Here is a 20,654-nt window from a genome sequence, read left to right on the forward strand (position 1 = left end):
TTGGCGTTGCCATCATTCTCAGTTACAAATAAGCGAGCATTTGTTTTTAGTTTCTATCCGTGCGGTGCAAGCGAGTTACATCACCAGAGAGCAACGTGATAGGTACTAACCCCTGCCCCGTGTTCGGAGTGTATTGGAGGACGTGGAGTGGGGCGTGGAGTACTAGAAGTTTATAAGGAGGCGCTCGTATAACTCCGCAGCTTGCACTGGACGCGGTGCTCTGGGAGGGGGCGGGGCTATGAGCGCCTCGGGGTATTTTTTACTCGCAGCGTGGGTGGAAGAAACGCCCATATTACTTGGGATGCCAATTTGGGCACTTAAAATGTTCCATGGTAGCAGAACTTTTCCCCCCACGAGAGTTTTTACCCCAGAGGGTCCGGCACAAATCCGAGTCCACGTTTCACCCAGGGAAAGGATTACATCGCGTTGTCCGACAGCGCAGCTGCATCACCGGGCGCTACCGTCTCACATCTGCCGCCGCCCCGGGTGCTCTTGTGAACAGTGAGTCCCTCTCCCTGCTCGGCCATGGGGGCCCCCGAAGAAGACTCACTCCCTGGAGACCCGGAGCTTGCGACCTTGAGCGGGGCTTGCACTGAGGGGGCAAAGTCTGAAAGGAACCTTCACGCACTGCCAGGTAAGCCAAGGCCCTCCAGGCTCCAGGGCAAGTGGGAAGAAAAAACTGGTGGGAGGGAGGAGTCATAAAGGGGCGTGGTCGGTGACATTAAGCTGCGTGGCTTAACCCGGAAGCTAAACATTTGTTGTTAGCATAGTGTGCTGCCTGACTGGTATCTTGCTGCTTCCGACCTTGCATCCTGATATAATACAGCAAGTAACTTTACTGCTACAACAAGCTACAACTGTGGGCTTTCTCAATGGTTGTTAGTTAAATAATAATAAATAAGCAACAACTTTCTCATCCGCTTTCAGGCAATGTTTGAGCCTTCGCCTCAGATTTCGGCCACTCATTGTGGTCCGTTATAAACACTTTGAGGGCCTCTCTTCAAAATAGGCACTATACAAGAGTAATATGCTCCATGATAAAAAATATTCAGAAACACACCTTCCTGGAATTGGATAACACTCCAAGGGAATCACAGGGCAGGTACAACATGTGGAAAGGGCTTGGGAAGAGTCCCATTGGGAAAACCTTAGAGATGCAAGTCACAGCAAGGATGGTAACCTGTTCTGGTCACTGGTTAGAAAATCATCTGGGTGCAGCTCGAACCAAATTCCAAATCATATCACGGACAACGAATGGTTTGAACACTTCTCCAAACTCTATGGTGGGAATGACCTGCCGGAGCCCCTGGGCATTTGAGCGGTGCTCCGGTTGATGGTTCCGGGCGGCTCGCGCCAACTAGAGTTAATAATAAGGAGGTTCTTGCTGCAATAGCCAAAATAGTATCTGCGAAAGCCCCAGGATAGGACGCTGTGCCCGGTGACCTTTTTAAAGCTAATCCCGACGGTTGTGCAACGTATTTCGCCATCCTAATAAATGCATTGATGGCTGGTTCACCGGTCCCTAACTCTTGGAAGGCGGCTGAGGTGATTCCCATTTACAAGAAGGGCCCTAGGGAGAACCCTGCCAACTACCGCCGAATTAGCTTAATAGACGCTGGACAGAAATTGGTGGGCCGGGTTCTCCTTGAGAGGATCCTCTCGTGGGCCGAGGAACATAAGATCATTTCCCCTTACCAGGCTGGGTTTACGGCATACACAGGTACAACTGACCAAGCGTTCAGGTTGTTACTCCTCCACTGGAAAGTGGTTACCATTGGCAAAGGCGGTCTTTATTTGGCATTTATTGACTTGAAGACCGCCTTTGACCTGGTTCTTCGAGACTGCCTGTGGACTATATTGGAGGAGATGGGGATTCCGACTCCAATCTTAAACCTTTTGGCACGCATGCATGATGGTACCTATGCTCGTATTAGATGGGGCTCCCAGGGGCAAAAAACAGATAAGATTCCTGTGAAGCGTGGGGTACGACAGGGGTGCGTGCTAGCCCCAACACTTTTTTCTCTGTTTGTGAATGGTGTGGTCTCTTTCCTGCTTGAAATAGACGCAGACGCCCCGGTCCTGGCGGGCGATAAAGTGCCCACCTTACTTTTCGCAGACGACACCTTGTTGGTTTTGAAAACCCCTGTGGGCCTGCAAAAGTTGCTGAATCGCTTCAGTTTGTTTTTTGAACTTAGGGGCCTTGTCATTAACACCTCGAAAACTAAGCTCCTCTACTTTAATCCTAGTAAGTCCTCCAGGTCCACCCTCTTTCTTGATGGAGAACCATTGGAGCGTGTAAGAGAATTTGACTATCTGGGAATTAGAATTTCCCAAAACTTGAAGTGGCCGGCCCATATTGATAAAATGCTTCTGAACCATAAAAGAGTGGCTGGTGTCTTGGGGCGGGAACATCGTATGTCCACCTCTAAGCCCGTTGCCCCTGCCCTGGATATATATGCTGCTAAGGCTGTGGGCAGTGCTCTCTATGGTGCAGAGTTGTGGGGCTTTTAATGCATTTCCGGTCTCATCACTTCAGAGAATAAGTTCCTTAGAGAGTTGGTATCCCTCCCAATGGGCACCCCAATCAAACCATTATTGAGCGATCTGGGTCGCCGCTCCAGTCAGGATTTAGCCAGGCTACGACCGCTTTTATTTTGGGCTAGACTTTGGCGGACCCCTGAGCTTTCTAAGTATCTTGATGGTTTGATAGAGGTTATGAATCTTAATGGCTCCCACAAAGTCAGCTGGATTCATAACATTAAGAAGCTTTTGAACGACATCGGTTTGCCAATTAATTGGGAGCTTGGAGTTCCCCTATCTAAGCCTGAAATTAAGCGAGTCTATTGGAATTGGGTGGACAAGCAAGATCTAAGGGACCCAAACCAAGGAAGGCTGACTCAAGAGTTTAAAAGCATAAACCCAAGCCTTGCTTGGAGCCTTACTTGGATTTCATAAAAAAAAACAAGGGATAGATCACTGTTTATTCAGTTCAGGCTGGGAAACCTACCCTTACATGATCACACCTGTAAGGGGAAGCCTCCGTATCAAACCCAACCTGACTGCCCAATTTGTGAAGGCGTCACTGAATGCATCGCTCATGTTTTTTTTGTATGCCCAGCCTATGCAAAACCGAGACAGAAATGGCTAAAACCTGCCTGTCTATTGCTCGAAACAAGGAATTATTCCGTAGCTTTAAGAATACTTAAGACCGACACTAGCACATCTTTAGTCTGTGGGGTTGCAAATTTCTTAGCTGAGTATGGGCAATTCGAGCAAAAGCTATGAGATGACTTAGTTTTTACCTAAATGTTTAAACTCTCCAAAGCTGCTAATGTTTAATATGCCTCTTAACTTATTTATTGTAACACAAATGTTTTTACTGTAACTAACCCTGTAAAATGTAAGGTTTATGAATTGTGGTTCTTTTTTTAAAAAATTTGTATGTGCTTTTATGATATCTTGTGTGTATATCGAAATAAAGCTTTGGACATGTGGAATGTAAATATGAATTAAATCACTGACAACATTTTTACATTGATTTATCAGTCGTCAATGAGTGTTTTTAGCTCCAATGTAATGGGCACTGAATATATGGTCCGATAGGGACCTGTTTCAATGTCCACTTTTAATTACTACCAGTTCTTATACCTGGACAGACCCGGCACAATTTAAGCCCTGGCCAGTGGACGTGGCGGTAGAAAGTACTGGAAACATACTGAGTGCTTTTGATGAGATTGGAATCATGACTGGCAGATTTTGTTTTAGGCCAAAATATAACAGTTCTTGGCTATGCAAGAGCTATTGGCTTTGTCAATTGTGTTTTAGCCATGGTGTACACCAGTGTGGCTGCTGTTCTGCATGGCAAAAGTTGGTGGAGAAGCATAATGGAGTAGATTGTATGGATTAGAGTGGAGTGTGCGTTGGATTGGAGTGGATTACGTGGAAGTTGTGGTTTGAAATGTATTTATATTCTTACAAACACATTCATATCGCACTCCAAAACATACTCTTCTCCAGTTTAGCACACATTCGTGTATATGCTGGTTTGACATGCTTCATGCAAGCACGAGAAATAAATGCAGTTGCGCTACTTCGGACTAGTGCAATGATGTCCTCTGTGGCTGTCAAGAACTGATGCAGAGTTTGATTGCAGATCTGCACCCCAGCATGCGATGAGGAGAGAGGTGTCGGGGAATAAAGCCTTGTTGTTATCACCCTGATATCTTTTACAAATGCTGAGGGAAAGTGTCCTTCCAACGTTGACATGAGCCGCTGAAGAGATAGCCATAATAACATGATTGACGGGACGCAAAAGTGACCAATGGCAAAGAATGCTGCAACAAAAAAAGAAGAAAAACTACAAAAACACTATTGAGGGAGAAATGGGGGGGGGGGGTACCTCAAGCAAGCCTGGAGCATCGGACAGCCACTGCTTAAGTTGAATCTATCTGTACTTGGTCCAAGCCCCACAGCAAATATCAGAAATTATGTTTCGCCTGGGCTAGCCAATGATGAGGCTGTAAAAAAGGGCAACAATGAAGGCAACAAATGGTAAGTAAAGGACAGCTGAATATCTCCTCAGGCGACTCCTAAAATGTGTGGAAAAACTCATATTTTTGCTCTGCCTCAGCTAGACGGACTTCTGTTTGTTTTGTAGATCATGAGTGGACCGCCAGTGTGAGAAAAGCGCTGAAAGGAGTGACCCGATTCCACGCGGCGCTGGGGCTTGCCGCTGTGCTGTTCCTCGTCACAGCAGGTCTCGTAGTGTACATCATAGGTGAGTATCGATCGCTTCAGTTCATGGTTCGCCCTTGGTAGGCGGACATCGTTGATGTAGGACGTGCGACACCTAGCGGCCGTTGTCGTCTCTGCTCTCAGTTTATGGAATGGAAGTGTTTAATAAACATCGTGGCTGGACAATATTTGCAAATATGCAAAGTAAACCTACGTGTGTGCATTTTTTGTTGTTAATATTTTTTTCGAATAATAGCATAACGCACATTTTCTGTCTCATTCACCGAAAACAAAGCTTAATATTATACTGGCCTCCCATTAGAAGGACCCCTATCTTAAGTATTACAGAATACAAAAATACCTGTGAACTGAGATCGGAGCTGCTCCATTGATGGGGCTTGTAATGCATATATTTGCACTACGTGAGACGCGTTTTCACACATTTTCTTGTATTTCTGTAAGGGAATCCAACACATGTATATATTCCAGTGTTTTAATTTGAAAGTTGTTACTGTGTGCGAGAATGCAAAATCAGTCCGGTTACATTTTTCTTATTACACGGGTGACAAAATAGTACAAAATCACTTTACTGTAGCTTTGAAAGATACTTTGTGGTACTTGTGTCTCGGTTATCCCTTGTTTAAATGGCGTTTCTTAATTTTAATTGATATAAAAGCTGTTACATTTGGTTTCACAAACCCCTTTCTCCATCCTGTCCTTGTTCAAATATCTGTGATATCGCCAGGAGGCACCCTCCATTAGTTTACAGCAACAGGATGCTAAGGCTTGTTCAGTTGGATTCCGCCCCAGTGCGCAGGGCTCTCAGTACCTTCTGCCCCTTCCCCGCCTCCACGGTGCCGCTGCAGCACACACCTGTCTTTCATTTCACCCCAGACCTGGGGTAGAGGCTCTAAATTACAAAACGTGCCCGTGGCCATCTCAGTAATGGAGTGTTAGCTTTGGCTTGTGCACCTAACCCAGTTGAGTCAGGGTGCCTCTGGGGCCAACCACTCGGTTAACTCTCACACTGCAGTGCTTTCAGCACGTACTAACTCACACAGTTAGCGCAGGGGGCACGCGAGTGTGTAGAAGACGGACTCTCAGATAGTTGCACCAGAGCTGTGTGACCCTGGGCCCTTGCCCTAACGGGACCGGGATGCTACCGCGAGGGAGGTTGCACCCTGTAGTGTCCTTCGAGACATGTTCTAGTGTCTCGCCAGACACTGGTTTAAAACCACTCCTCCTATGGGAGTGGGCACACACACCCCACACCCATCCACCACCAGCGTCAAGAATGACGTGACCCGGCTAATAAATGGGCCCGGGTGCACATGCTCATGGCCAGTTAATGCACCATAATACCGAGTGTTCGTATCTGTCTCTCATCACCATTTGGGCTCTCATCACCATGTGGGCCTGAGGCCCAACATCACACTTGTGACGAGCAGTTCTATCCTGCGTGTGCAGCCGCGGTATTCCAGTGGGTGAAGGGGGAATGTGCATCCCTTTGGCGAGGGCAGACCTTGAAACAGGTGACTACGCCATCGAAGCCTTAGCAGGGCGAGTGAAGGGCCCCACAGTGAAGTTGAGGTAGCAGGAGTCCACCCCGCGTATGACAAGCCTGCTGCCCCCCGCCCCCGTATGACGAGTATGCAGCTCCTACCACAGACGTGAGGTAAAGCCCGGTTAACGCATAATGAGTGCGGGCGAGGCCGGACTGCTGAGATGCCAGCCGCCGCGCAAATTGCCACGAGGAAGAAGTGAGCCTGTCCTGCGATCATGCCACAGTGAGCCCGGGATGGCAACACGTGCTGGGCTGTCATGGAGCCCCGCAAAGTAAAGGGGAGCGGCCGTTGCTGACCGGAGAAACACCGGTGCACAGCAGTGTCCAGCGAGGACTGCAGGGACAAAGGCCGGCCACTGTGCAATCGAGCGGAGCGGGAGCCCAACCCGCCTTTGATCCGCCGCCAATGCCCTTGCATAAGGTGAGCCCTGGCTGCGGGACATCGGGGGCAGTGAAGAGAGCGTAACATGGGGAAATTAGGAAGTGGAGCAGTGTCCTGCTCCGTCAACTGCTTGACGAAGACCATCAGTGACAGTGCCCCATAACGGCAGCAGCTCCATCGGCCACATGCATCAACCTATTTAGGAAGTGCAAACAGTGCGAATCGGTAAATTCGGCGGTTTGCGATTCCTAAATAGGTTTTTGGGATGCATCAAACATTTTTGGAAAAATCGCTATTTTTAGCGAATTCCAAAAATGCGGTTGCTTTTAAGGAATTGCAAATTTGTGGTTCCTTAAAAGCAATGCATGATTACTTTTAAAATTGCGAATTCGCAATTAGGGGGTGCAAATTACCACGAGGGTGAACCTCGTGGTAATTTGCGAAAATGTATTAAAATGCTCAAAATTGCATTTTAAAACAGTCATGTTACAGACACACATGTCCATGGGACATGTGTGTGTGAAACATGCACTTCAAAATACATTTCAGGCGTGCAGGGGGGTCCTTTGGACCCCCCCCCCCGCACCCATGGAATGCATTAACATTTTGCAAATCGCTAATTGAAATTCGCAAAATGTCAATGCCTTCCCATTGATTCCTATGGCCCCATCGCCCATAGGAATCAATGGGAATTGCGAAATCGCAAATTAGAATTCGCATAATATTTGCGATTCGGTAAAAATTTGCGATTTTTACCGAATCGCAAATATTATCAGCCTGATTCATCAAGCCGAAATCGGCTCGCAAAGGGCCAGATTCTGAGAATCTGGCCCTTTGCGAGCTCTATTTTTGCATTTGGGATTCATCATCCCAAATGCAAAAATCGGTAATAGCGATGTCGCAATTTTGCGAGGAATTACATTTAAGGAATCTCTATTTGAGATTCCTTAAATGCAATTCATCATCCATTAAAAAATTGCGAATTTCGCAATTTCGGCCCGCTATTTACTGCGAGGTCAAACCTCATGGTAAATAGCGAAAGCTTAGAAAAATGCTTTTAATTTTTCTAAGTTGCATGTTGCACACACACATGTCCTTTGGACATGTGTGCGCGCAACACCTGTTTCAATTTGCATTTAAGGGGTGCTACAGGGTGTCCTTTGGACACCCCTGACACCCTTTAAATCGCTATCTTATTTGCGATTAGCTAATTGCCAATCGCAAATAAGGAATACTCCCCATTCATTCCTATGGGCCTTTTGGCCCATAGGAATGAATGGGGAGATATTCCTTATTTGCGATTAGCAATTTGCTAATCGCAAATAAGGATTGTGTAGGAATCGCAAATCTTTTTGCGATTCCTACTTGAATCCCGTTTTGCGAGTCTGTAATAGCGATTCCTTATGAATCGCTATTATAGACTCGCAAAACGGGTCTATGATGAATCAGGCTGTATGCGATTTAAATCATGCATCCCAATTTGCGATTCCTTATTTGCGATTCCCTAAAAATCGCAAATAAGGAATCGCAAAACCGGACTTTGATGCATGTGGCCGTTAATCCCCAATCCCCACGCAGCGTGTGAACTGCGAGGCTGCTGCGGTGGGGTGAAGTAAGGAAGCGACCGCGTCCTGCCAGCCGACGATCGGAGCACCGCAAGTGCAAGCTCTGCCCAGGCGGCCGTCAATGAAAAGTGCCGAAGCACACGAGGGCTGCCGGGCATGGGAATCATCGCAGCTGAGGCGCCCCCTTCAAATGTGCAAATCTAACCGCAGCATGCAGGGTGGCTGTGGAGCCACGAGGACCGCTGGTGCAGGGCACTGAGGCCCGGGAACGTCCAGTTGTGTCTGCAGTTCGGTGGGCATAGGGGCTGTAAAGAAGAAGACTCCACCCACCACGAGTTGCCTGCCCTGCATTCCTCTGTTCCCTCGAAACCCGCGAGTACAGGATAAACGGCAGCATCACGGAACCCAGCGTGGTTCCAGAAGGAAGGACAAGGACTGCAGACAGCTATATTTTGCCCTGCACTGCCATCTAGTGGCCGTTTTGCGCTACCGCGGTTAGGAAAAATCATATGAACAAGCATGCAAGCAAAGGGAACCCATTGCTGCAGCATGCAATAAGTTCCAGCCAAGAACGTTACCCATGTGTTAAAAACAAAATAAGTTAGAGAACACAACCAGTGCCAGCAGCACAAAACTGGTTCTTCTAGCACAACACAATTCAGGGACAATGTTGCAATAAAAAAAGAAAAGAAAGGCAACACTGGACAAGTGCACAAAGTGAGTGCACAAGAAAGCAGTTTAACAGGCAAGAAAAGTTTTTGTGGAGCCAATTGTCGCTTGCGAATTAATAATCAATCCCGGCAAGTCTCGACATACAGTGTATACAGATTAATATGTAAAATGAATTTCATGCAACACTGTTTAACAGGCTCCACAAAAACTTTTCTTGCCTGTTAAACTTCTTTCTTTACTTAACTTCTTTTCTTATTCTATGGTTTTTTCTATTTTTCGGGATAGGTACAGGATTGTGCCCTATCTAAATGTTCTTATGTGACCCTCTTTAGGTCAACTAAATTCTTATCTCTAAAATAAAATATTTCTCGCCCGGCTGGGTATGGAAGCTGAACTATAGTACTTATTGTGGTCTATAGATTTATTCACCTGTCTATTGCAACTCCTTAGGACCCCTGTTCCCTCTAATATAACATGGTGCATGTCACTGCCTCAGAAGAAGAAAAGTGGAAATTGTATTACCCAGAAGATCTGGACTCCCACAGGTGCGTCAAAGACAACAAGAGGAGAATCACAAGGACTCGTAGCACCACAACTCAAGAACACCTCCAAAGACACCAGACAGACACCAAGATGGACCGACGGCCCTGACGACAGCACCAAGGACAACCACACAAAAGCGGCAGCAAGTGAGAACTGAGTCTCATCACACCACTTCCCCAGGTGAGCGCCAATCGGCGTCTCTGGATACAGCCTCAAGGGAGAACTAAGAGTAAGCCACAGCGAGCGCAAACTGAGTCTCATCCCAATCCGTCCCCAGGTGAGCGTCAATCGGCGTCTCTGGATACAGCCTCAAGGGAGAACCAAGAGTAAGCCGCAGCGAGCGCAGACAGAGTATCATCCCATTATTTCCCCAGGTGAGTATAATTCGGCGTCCCTGGATACAGCCTCACGGGAGAGCTGAACACAAGCCACAGCAAACGCAATCCGTGTATCATCCCAACGCATCCCCAGATGATCATCCATCCCAGAGTGTCCGCAGTCTAAGTCAAACGTCATCCCTGATCCTGACTGCAGATGCCACGGGTGAAGCTCGGTATCAAGTGTCTTACCTCACACCGCCTCAAGACGGAGTCGGCGGTGACCCCAAGGCAGGCAAGAGAGGATCCACACACTAAGTGTCACGCCGTCACTGAAACTCAACCTCAGCAATGCGGAGGCACAGGGCTACCAAGTCCCCCCTGACATCCAACTCTCTCAGCACGTCACCACCACCTACCATCCGGAGTCACCACATGGCTGGCAACCGCCATCACGCCAGCCATCACCACATGCGTCAAACACCACTCCCAGAGTCTCGATGGACTGGAGTCACACACTGTTGCCACACCAGCTGAAAGAAGAGACCAGAGGCTACTTGTGAACCGGGCACACTGAACCACGGTAGCGAGAGCAAGCATCGGCCAAGACACCTCCAGCCAGAGGGTTGTGCATGCGACCAAGCAACAGCTCCTAGGTGGTCCTGCAGTTGCCCCAGTCGGCACACAAGTGGCCCCAGCGTAGCCTTCCTGCAGTCCCGCAGCAACCCCGGCAATGGGCCTCTCCAGTCGGGAGAGTGAAAAGAGACTGTGCCCCACCAGAGAAACGAACTCCTGAGGCGGAAGCCGGGAGAAAACTCTCGTTTTAAAAATATTTGTATTTACTGCATAAATTGCTTTTACCTGTTGCGCACTGCTCCCTGGGCACTCCCGCCCCCCCACCCCCCCCCCCTCTTGAGACCTGCTGGATATCCCCGCGCAGCTCGTGATAACGCTGCCGCGGGTTGGAACACAAAACTGCCGCCATTAGCCTCGCAAGCCCACAGGCCACGCCCACTGCCGGGAGGCCACGCCCCTACAAAATATGTGCATGTTTTGAACGCGCAGCGGGCGTGCCGCCACCGCGCCGAAGGTGCGCTAAAGGCAAGCCCGTCTGCGGCTGGCCGGGGCTAGGGGCCACCCCCCCAACAACCTCTCCTTCACTCACAAGAACAAATAGGCAATACAGCATTGATACCCTCTACCAGTTAAGGCACACCGATAAAACCAAATGCGGCCAAACATTCTATCCCTTGGAAATCCCCCATCAGTGCCCTCACTGCAAGACAGAGCTCTCCAGCCCTCTGCAGAAGGATGAGCTGCGGGAATACCAAATGCTGCTGCTAAACTGCAGATCCCTCCCCAAACAGTCTGGAGATTTCAATGCTGCTGGATGAGCTCATGCCAGACATAGTCTTCTTGACCGAAACATGGCTTCCGAACCCGACCTGGTCCAAGCACTCACACCAGGCAACCAGATTGCCCACCTGGACCGCGCCCAGGGAAAAGGCAGGGGGCTCGCCATAATCTATAAAGACGCTTACACCTGCCGGTGTACTTCAGAGCCCATCGCAGACTGTGAAAGTTTGCACTTTGTCATTAAATTCTCCCCCAACAAAAGCTTCACAGGCATCCTTATCTACCGCCCCCACCCCCCCCCACCCCCGGAGCGCCTAAACAGTTCCCCGCCGCACTACCTCATACCATGGCCGAACTAACCACCTCATCGGCGAATTTCACAGTATTAGGCAACCTTAATATACATTTCGACAACACACAGGACAATGTCGCCAACGAACTAATAGCTAGTCTAGCGGCAATCGAACTAGAACAGCTCGTTCCTTCCCACACCCATATAAAAGGCCTCTTACTAGATCCCGTGTTCAGCAACTGCACCCAACTAGCAGTTGGCACCCTTGCTCGCCTCCTATGGACTGACCACTTCCTCATTCCACTCACCTGGACCACACGCAAGTGCGCTCCATCCCTTCACTTCCCCCTTAGATGAAGGAACTGGTCCAAATTCTGTCTGGAAAAATGGGCTAGCGATCTCAACACAACCAAACCTGTACTCAACGGCGACCCCTCAAAAGGCAACATCGAGTTCAACAGCTGGATCACGAGCTCGCTGGACTCCGTACTACCCCTTGACACCACCGGATCAAAGAGACATCCTAAAACAGCCCCCTGGTACTCGGAAGAGCTCTGAGGAAAAAAACTTACCTGTAAGAGGCTAGAAAGGAAGTGGGGTCTAAACTACATGGCCACGGATAAAATTACATACAGAGAGGCCATTAGAGCCTATAAATCAGCAATAAAACTGACTCAATCAGCCTACTATGAGGGTAAAATAATGGCAGCCAAGTGCGAGCCCAAAGAAATGTACTGAACGGTAAAAAGTCTCACTACGCTCCCCCCCTCAACCGTTTACCCGGTTGAACCCCCACGATGTGACGACCTAGCTGAGTTCTTTTTTCTCAAGATAAATAACATCTACACATCCTTTCCGAACACTGGAGCAGAACCTTCCTCCAAAAACTCTTCCTCTGCGACAGAAACAGAGGTATCTCTCCACCCTAGCCTACCTCCCACAACTAGATTCAGTAACACTAGACTCGCTAATGCACCAAATAAATCCGGCTCACCCTGTGATCCTGCGCCACCAAACACACTGATCTCGGTTGGACAGGTAATTCTCCCCACATTACTGGAACTGCTGAACTCTTCGATAACAACCAGCACAGTCCCATTAACATGGAAACATGCCAGGGTACGTGCACTTCTAAAAAAAAAAACCTAATCTCGACCCTCGCAACCTCAATAACTATCAACCCATCTCACTACTCCCCTGGGCAAGCAAACTCCTCGAAAAGCATATTAATACTTGTCTAACTAAGTTTTTCGAGAGCAACCATCTGCTGGCTTCCAGCCCAAGCATGGTACTGAGATGGCCCTGGTAGCGGTTACAGAGGAGGTAAGGCTGATCTTAGATCAGGGAGGAGCAGTGGCAGTGATCCTCCTTGATCTGAGCACCACTTTTGACACAGTGAACCATCAAATCCTCCTCCACCGTCTACTAAGTCTGGGAATATCGGGAGAAGCCCTAGCTTGGCTTAAATCCTTTTTAAAAGACCGTACCTTCAGTGTCTTTGAAGGAGCCTCAGTCTCCTCAAGCAAGCCTTGGGGGTGCCACAAGGCTCCTCACTTTGCCCCACGCTTTTCAATGCATACATGAGGCCACTTTCTGAGATTGTTCGTCCGCATGGCATTACGATCGTTACCTATGCGGACGGCACTCAGCTAGTGGTCTCTCTTGCACATAATAACAGCCAGCAACCACAGACCAACCCGATTCCCTGTCTGGAGCAGGTAAAGAGCTGGATGACAAGCTCATGCCTAAAGCTTAACGAGGACAAGACAGAGCTGATGCTCCTCGGCCCTCTGGCCCCCCCCCCACCCTAGAGCTTCTGTGGCCCCCTAGCCTAGGCGATCTTCCTGCACCCAAAGACAACATTAAGAGTCTTGGAGTATGGCTAGACGAATCCCTGACATTTAACACGCAAGTCACCCTAGTGTCAGCAACCTGCTTCGGTCTGATTAGGCAGCTGAAAAAAATCCTACCACTCCTCCCTTTTGAGGCAAAACCGGTAGTTATCCAGGGCCTAATCCAGTCTCGTATAGACTATAGTAACGCCCTGTATTTGGGGTCCCCAGAATACTGCTTAAACAAACTTCAGCGGATCCAGAACTGCGCTGCACGCACCCTCCTCTGAATTCCCCGTAGAAACTCTATAGGGCCTGGTCTGAAATCTTTGCACTGGCTCCCTGTTAGGGAGAGAATCAAATTTAAGGCCATGTGCATCACCCGCCAAGCCTTCTGGAAATCTGGGACGGCGATCAATCACTCCTTGATCACCCCTACCATCCCAAAAAAGAACTCCACTCATCGAAAGCCTTTCTAACTGTTGTCCCACAGATACGAAGAGCCAGATCAGTAGGCCACTCCTTTTCCTATAGCGCATCCAAGTTATGTAACTCTCTCCCTCTTCATCTAAGATCCAACCCCAACCTGCTCACCTTTTGCAAACAACTGAAAACTTTCCTCTTCAACCAAAAAAAATCGAATTAAAATCACCCCACCAGCGATCCACCCCATCAGAAGTTTCTTCTACCTACCAGCGCCTGGACGCCTCAGGTCAACTGTTTCACGCTTTATAAAACTCCTTTTCATTTCATTCATTCACCGACGGCTCAGTGGTTACAGCCAAAAGGGTCCACAGAGACAAGTGATCAGGCACACCTCCACGAACCGTCACCATGAACTCCGTCCATGCTCATGACGCATCCCATTGAAAGAACTGTTTGAATTCACCACAGACCATCACCGACGTCAACAAAAGGGAAGTCATGTCGCCATGCAGTGGACGTCTCCAAGCCAGCGGTCGTGTCCTGAACTGTTCAGGTTAAACTACGAGTGCCAACCGGGAAGGTCCTGCTGCAGGCAGAGTCATCAGCCCACGTCTGGCGTCTTCCTGCCACCTGTCTCAGAAGACTGATGGACCCTGTGGTGTTTTAGTTAATTGTTTTGTCCCCACAGGGTGGATCAACATTTTGTTTGTTCTTTAATAAAGTTGGAAAGGAATGTAGTGTCCTGCGAGACATGTTCTAGTGTCTCACCAGGCACTGGTTTAAAACCACTCCCCCTATGGGAGTGGGCACACACACCCATCCACCACCAGCATCACAAATGACGTGACCCGGCAAATAAATGGGCCCGAGTGCACGTGCTCGTGGCCAGTTAATGCACCATAATACCGAGTGTTCGTATCTGTCTCTCATCACCATGTGGGCCTGAGGCCTAACATCACACACCCCAAGCCTGCTCACACCACAGGATGATATGATGGCTCCTGATGTGAAGATAGTGACAGTGCCGCCGCCCCTCCCAGAAGGTTCTTGTTTAGCGCTTGACCCCATGTCTTTTTGGCTTTACCCTATGCTCCAATAATGCAATCTTGGGCCCAAGTTAGAGGGATTTCCCCAGGCTAAGGAGGTATCTCCATATTTTAAAGAATATCAGCAAAAAAGAATTGTACCTATATTGATTTCACAATTTTTTACACCATTTCAACGATCTGAAGGTACACACCAAAGTGCACTTTACACTTTATAAATGTTGTTGCTTCTGTATTTGGTGTGCTTATAATTAAGCCTGGGCAGAGTCCGCGAAGTGCAAAAAAACACCACTGCGCTAAGCGGAGCTCTGCAAGCGACGGAGTTTCTTTACATAAATGGCTTTCGCAATGTTTTTCAGTGCCAGGTGTTTGTCCGCACTGTGCGATCATCGTGAACAGCACCATGCACAGCGCAAGTGGGTACTGCTTACTTTCTGCCGCTCGAGTAGATTTTTACTTGAGCAGCAGCTTTCTCAACGCGAGCAGTTGCGAGCACACACAATCACTCGCAATAAGAAATCTGACCGTCCGCGCTTTGAAATCTCACCGGGAGGTTGATTTCTCGTGCTAGCCAACTTGATGTTGACTATCGTGAATGAGGACAAATCTTGCCAGGAGTTGGATTTTCCTCACTTGCGCTCGCCAACTTGATGTTAATGAATGCTACACGGAGCAGAATTTTTCGGAACTCCACGAGCTCTGCGTAGTCCCGAAAATTCAGCGAGCAGAGTTGACAGCCCAGACCTAATAAGCCAATTCCTTGTGGGCCATTTTACAACACCTGCAAGGCTGAGTAGTGTGCCAGGTTTGATTGTAACATGCATCTTGGAAAGTCCATGCATCTTTAGTTTAAGGGCCCAACCCACCAAACTATCTCATCTGCTACATTTGGCAAAAGTTCATATGCAGGAATTAAATGGTTGCTGCAGCTGAACCCCTGAATCCAGCTGCCTGCCTGTTTTACTGTTCTTCCATTTCATGCACAAGTGTGTTCTCCCTGGACCCAGATTTCCCATTGCCAGGGCTCTTGTGTTCCGATCCCGCCCCTGAATCAGCCTCTCCTGGTGACCTAAGAGGGGATGTCACACGAGAAGGACTCCTGTGTATGAGTGTTCCCCCAGAGCTGTGCCCTTGTGTCTTGAGAAATTACCCGCATAGAATCTGCCTTGATCACCCCCATAGAGCCTGCTCTTGTGTTCTCAGCGCCACCTAGCAGTAATCTGCCTTTGTGTTCTGAGAGTACTGGCCCAGTGGTACCCTGCTTTGCCCTGGTGTCACCCTACACTTCTGTCTAGAGAGTACCATCAAAGAAGTAACCAACCATTTCCCCGAATGTAACCCAAAAGCAGCCTCTCCATTCTGTTTTCATCCATCACAGCTACCCAAGGTGAAAGACAATCTCCCATGCCAGGGGTGAAACTCAGATGAAAAATAGCCCCAGTCACAAAAATAAAAGTGTCCCTCATTGGATGAAACGACCCCTAAAGAACAGGCCAGAGTATGAGCAAAAAGGTTCTTTATTAGGACACGTATGCAGCGTAAGAATGTATTTACATTACAACATGTGATCAAAAATCCCGCCTCAATAATACAAATTCATAACATCCCTCTCCCCCACCCAACCAACAACCATTCGAACACCACCCCATTCATTCTATTTGCCTTCCTTCCCATGTGACCCACCATTGCTCCCCTATATTCCTTCTGCCAAGCGCTGCCCTGCAAGGTCCCAAATCCTTCCGGCCTAGCACGAGAAATTTCAATTCTGCCATCTGTCCTAAAGCCGACAATTCTAATTCACGGCAAACCAGCAAAAAAGCAGAAAAGCCAGCCCTACCCACATGCCTTCAAAAAATCGCTCAGACAAGGGCAATCACCAGTACCCTATCCCCTGTAACCTCAGCACATGACCTCTGTGGCCATGTGTTCCCAGAGAGCGTTGTTACTTCAACCCCCTTCCCTGAAGGCCTGTATTAGAGGGGTTTGGGGGGGGCAGCTGACCCCGGGGAGGTCCTCCCCGGGCGGTTTGGGGGGGCAGGGAGGTCTTGCAGTCTCCCGGGCATTTTTTGAGTTTGGGCTGGTTTTCCCTACTAGTTATAGCCCAAGTATAAATTCTGGTGACTCCGCCTCTCGGACACCATTTTAGGTTCGGTGACCTGGTGGCCGGGAGTTTGTCTTTGAGAGAATTTTTCCCCTCCCTCCCTATTTTTCATATTTTTTCGGTTTCCGTTTTATTTTTCTTCAATTTCTCCCCCCCTTTTTTATTCTCCTTAGCTTTTTTCCTTTTTTCAATTGGGGCGTTTTTCTGTTGGAACAGGTGGACATGGGCTCTGTTTTATGTTATACTTGTCGCTTGGAACAGGTGCGGTGCGGGGTTCAGTTGTTTTTTGTCAGGCTTGGTAAGTTTGTGGTTGTTTTTTTACTTGGTTGGCACATTCGGCAGGGGGAATTGGGAATGACGACTGTTTGGGATGGTTGTATAGGTTGGGGGACCAAGAGGGGTTTGAGGGCAAACAGTGGAGTTTGTTTTATGCTTTGGAAGGTTTGTAAAGTTGAAATGTTTATGCAGGGTTTTTGCATTGTTGGATTTGTAATGATGTAATGTTCGGGTGGGGCCGGGGTCAATGACGTGAAAGGGGTGGGAGCGGGCTGGGGGAAATTAAGGAAGTTATTATTTAGTGAGGTTTAGTTTTGGAAGGCATTGGCCGAGGTTTTAATTTGTTAATGTGCACCTGTTTCAATAAAAGTGGCCTTTTTCACACACATATACTTGTCTGGTGGTCTGCTCACTCCCCCCTCGCCCCTCCCTCCCAATGTATTTGTTTTGCAAGGTCTTGAAGACTGCATGGATTTGAACTTCCAGCAGTCAATGTCTGTTTTGATATCGGGTAAATTGACAGTAACAACTGGCCTAGCAGAGTATAAAACAGGCCCACAAACTAACCTATGAGACGAGCCCTCCTGACACTGCCTGCCAGATTGACCTATAGGACAGACTGACCCTGTCCACCCAAGAGAATTTGAGTACGCAGTCCTTGCCCACATTTTATAGCAGTGCTCACTGTATCCTCCCACAGATACTTATGGTTATATATTTTTTTTAATTCAATTAATGTTTTACCAGTTCTAAGGAGCCGGCCGTGCTCTGAGCAAATCCAGACCGAGGGTGATGCGGCTGCTGTTGGAAAGTGCGGTGAAGTGCTGCCCCCTTGCGGTGATGACTGGATCTGGTACCGGAACAAATGTTTCTATTTCTCTGAAGCTGAAGGAAACTGGACGGAGGCCAAAGACTCGTGCGCTGCACTGAACTCCACCCTGGTGATGATTGACACCCAGAAGGAACTGGTAAGAAACGTGGAACTCTGATGTATCTCCTACTTTCTTTAATCCAGGAAAGAAAGATCAACTTGGTGGCGGCAGGTGTGAGTGTGAAGAGCAGGTAATGCAGGGGAGATGGCGTCGCCTAATGGACAGAACTGTCGACCTTGGAGCTGGGGAACCAGGTTTGAGCCTCAGCATCGGCTTAGCTTTCTGTGATTATGGGCAAATCGGGTAATCTCCCGTGCCTACCAATAAATGAATGTGTCCTTGTGTAACGTAACTGGTGCTCATGTAAAGCACTTCAATACCTTCGGGTCGGGTTTGCGCTATATTAAACTGCAAATAAAAAAAAATATGACCCCCTGGAAGCAGGGTTGGATTGGGGATAAAAATTGGCCTGGGCACACTAAAAAAAAAAGTGGCCTACATTTGCATATTGCCTTTCCACAAAACACTGTTTCGGTGAAATTTTATTTGAACAAAAAAAAAATGTGCGGGTAAAAAAATGCAAGGATTATTTTACATTAGTGAAACACACCTGAAGATAAGTGAGGCCACTTTTGCCAAGGCACCCTACCCCCTCAATATGCATATATTAATGGACTGGCCCAGCAAGAGAAAGGGACTGACACCTCTGCCCGTTGATAAAAGGGAGGTAATGGACGCCCATCTGACTCCAGAAAGGCCACTCAGGCACCCACAGGGCCGCTGGTTGTATCTTAACAACGCAGAACCGCACAGATCCCCCCACCTCCTCCCCCCCCACACCCGGCAGCTCAAAAAGCAGCCCCTCAGGCATTGCCCAAGTGCCCCGTTACCAATCCGACCCGGCCTGGAAGCGTGTTCAGTGGTGTGTCTATGTGGCTGTGAAGAGAAAGAGGCACAAGGATGAGCAGTGACTGATGGAGAAGAGAAGGGGGACCCCCACCGTCTACTGCCAGCGAATTAAACGCAATGTATTTATCTTGTGTTGATTTTCAAAGCAAAACCTAGCAGTGGTGGAAACAAGAAGAAGAGTGCAAGGAGGCGAAGTGGAAGTATGAGGAGAGAAGCATTCTGTGGGTGGTGACAAATAAAATTTACAAGCACAAAAAAAAGTAAAATACAGAAAATCCAAAATAATGCGTAATCTGCACATCACTATCTTGACCTCATTTAGACAATTTCTCTGTCTCTCTGTTTCTAGAGCTATGTTAATGCAGCCCATTATAGGCAGACGCTTACATCTGCATCTGAAACACAATCTCTGCCCTCTCCTCCACTGGGCAGTTTAACATGTGACTGTCTTCTAAAAACAAATTCACACATGACATTTATTTCCCTTTTCATACAAGTCAAAGTCAGAAAGTGTTGTATAGCGCACAGATCACGTTATGTCTCAAGGCGCTTGCTGACCATTTCACTACCCGAGTCCTTTCTCATTTCATTTAGAGAACAGCCAGATTTTGAATTCCCTACAGAAACGTCAATTGTCTGGGATGGACGTGAGGTAGGGCGGGAGCTGTTCCAGAGGTGGGGGGCAAGATAAGAAAAAGAGGGGCCTCCGTTAGGCACAGTGCGAACCCGCAGAGGAATTAAGAGCGTTTTGTAGCTGGATCTCAGAGTTCTGGCGGGCTGGTATTTTATCAGTTACAAGTGAGATGCTGCTCCATTACCCGAGGTCATGAAGCATTCCTGACGTTTTAGCAAAGGCAAGTTGCATTCTTGGGCTTGTCGTTTGTCCTAGAATTAGCTGAAGGAGTTGCCCATGACTCTGGGTAGCCATGCTTTAAAATTTTACAGATGCTCTTCCCGTTGCACACATTCTGCTGGTTTCACATGCAAAACCGGAAGTGAGCTTGGCTTGTATATTGTCATGCATTAACACAAGCACTTGCAATGGCAATTATTTTAGCAGTTTTTGGTAGCAAAACACCTTACCACAATCTCCAGTAGTGCACAGGGCACTAAGGTTAATTCAAGAATAGGTCTGAGCAGCAAGTGAAGCGGCACAAAGTTTTCACACTCGGAACAGGTAGTACCAGTGCAAGCTTTCTTCCCTTACAGAAAATGCACAACTGGGGCTGTATTATACAACTGCCCCGGGGGCGCAACAGGCGTTTGCGCCCTCTTTGCGCGCCCCAGAGGCACATTGGTATTACAGAATGGGCCTTCTGTATTACTTATTGCACTGGCACACTTAAAGCACCAGCACTATCTTCAGAGGGCGTTCCCTCATTTGTATACATTTTACTTTATTGCACCGGGTGCTCCTTTTTTCAATGAAGGAAAATGCAACACATGTATAAAATGGCCCCTGGAGCATTCACAGTGCAAACAGCTCTCCCTCATAACAGCGCCGTAGACAGTGGCAGTGAAAAGGTTATTTCTTCATGGAGCAGTGCAGCAATGTGAGCATCCCGCTCACTGAACTGGTACCGCGTGAGGGGCAATAGTGCAAGCTTCCTCCTCACAGAATATGCACAAGTGGAACATATACAGCGCACACTTCTCCCTCCGTAACAGGCACCGAAGGCGATGGCAGGGAAAAGGTTACTTCTTTATACAACAATTGTAGCAGTGTAAGCATCCCACTCTCACAGAACTGGTACAGCTTGAGGGGCA

At 48.2% G+C, this 20,654-nt stretch overlaps 1 protein-coding gene across 2 annotated transcripts in view; it reads left to right on the forward strand.

Annotated features, from left to right (window-relative positions):
* The first annotated feature begins 311 nt into the window (after nt 1-311).
* Nucleotides 312-20,654, forward strand: part of LOC147700913 (C-type lectin domain family 2 member D-like) — a 94,238-nt gene continuing 73,895 nt past the window's right edge. For both annotated transcript variants that reach the window (XM_086929770.1, XM_086929769.1), the window contains exons 1-3: nt 312-634; nt 4,658-4,777; nt 17,854-18,074. In XM_086929770.1, coding sequence (XP_086785896.1) covers nt 526-634; nt 4,658-4,777; nt 17,854-18,074 — 450 coding nt within the window. In that variant the 5' untranslated portion in view covers nt 312-525. The remainder of the gene's footprint in view (nt 635-4,657; nt 4,778-17,853; nt 18,075-20,654) is intronic.

Source organism: Lissotriton vulgaris, chromosome 7 (genome assembly GCF_964263255.1).
Source record: "Lissotriton vulgaris chromosome 7, aLisVul1.2, whole genome shotgun sequence".
Classification (NCBI taxonomy): domain Eukaryota; kingdom Metazoa; phylum Chordata; class Amphibia; order Caudata; family Salamandridae; genus Lissotriton; species Lissotriton vulgaris.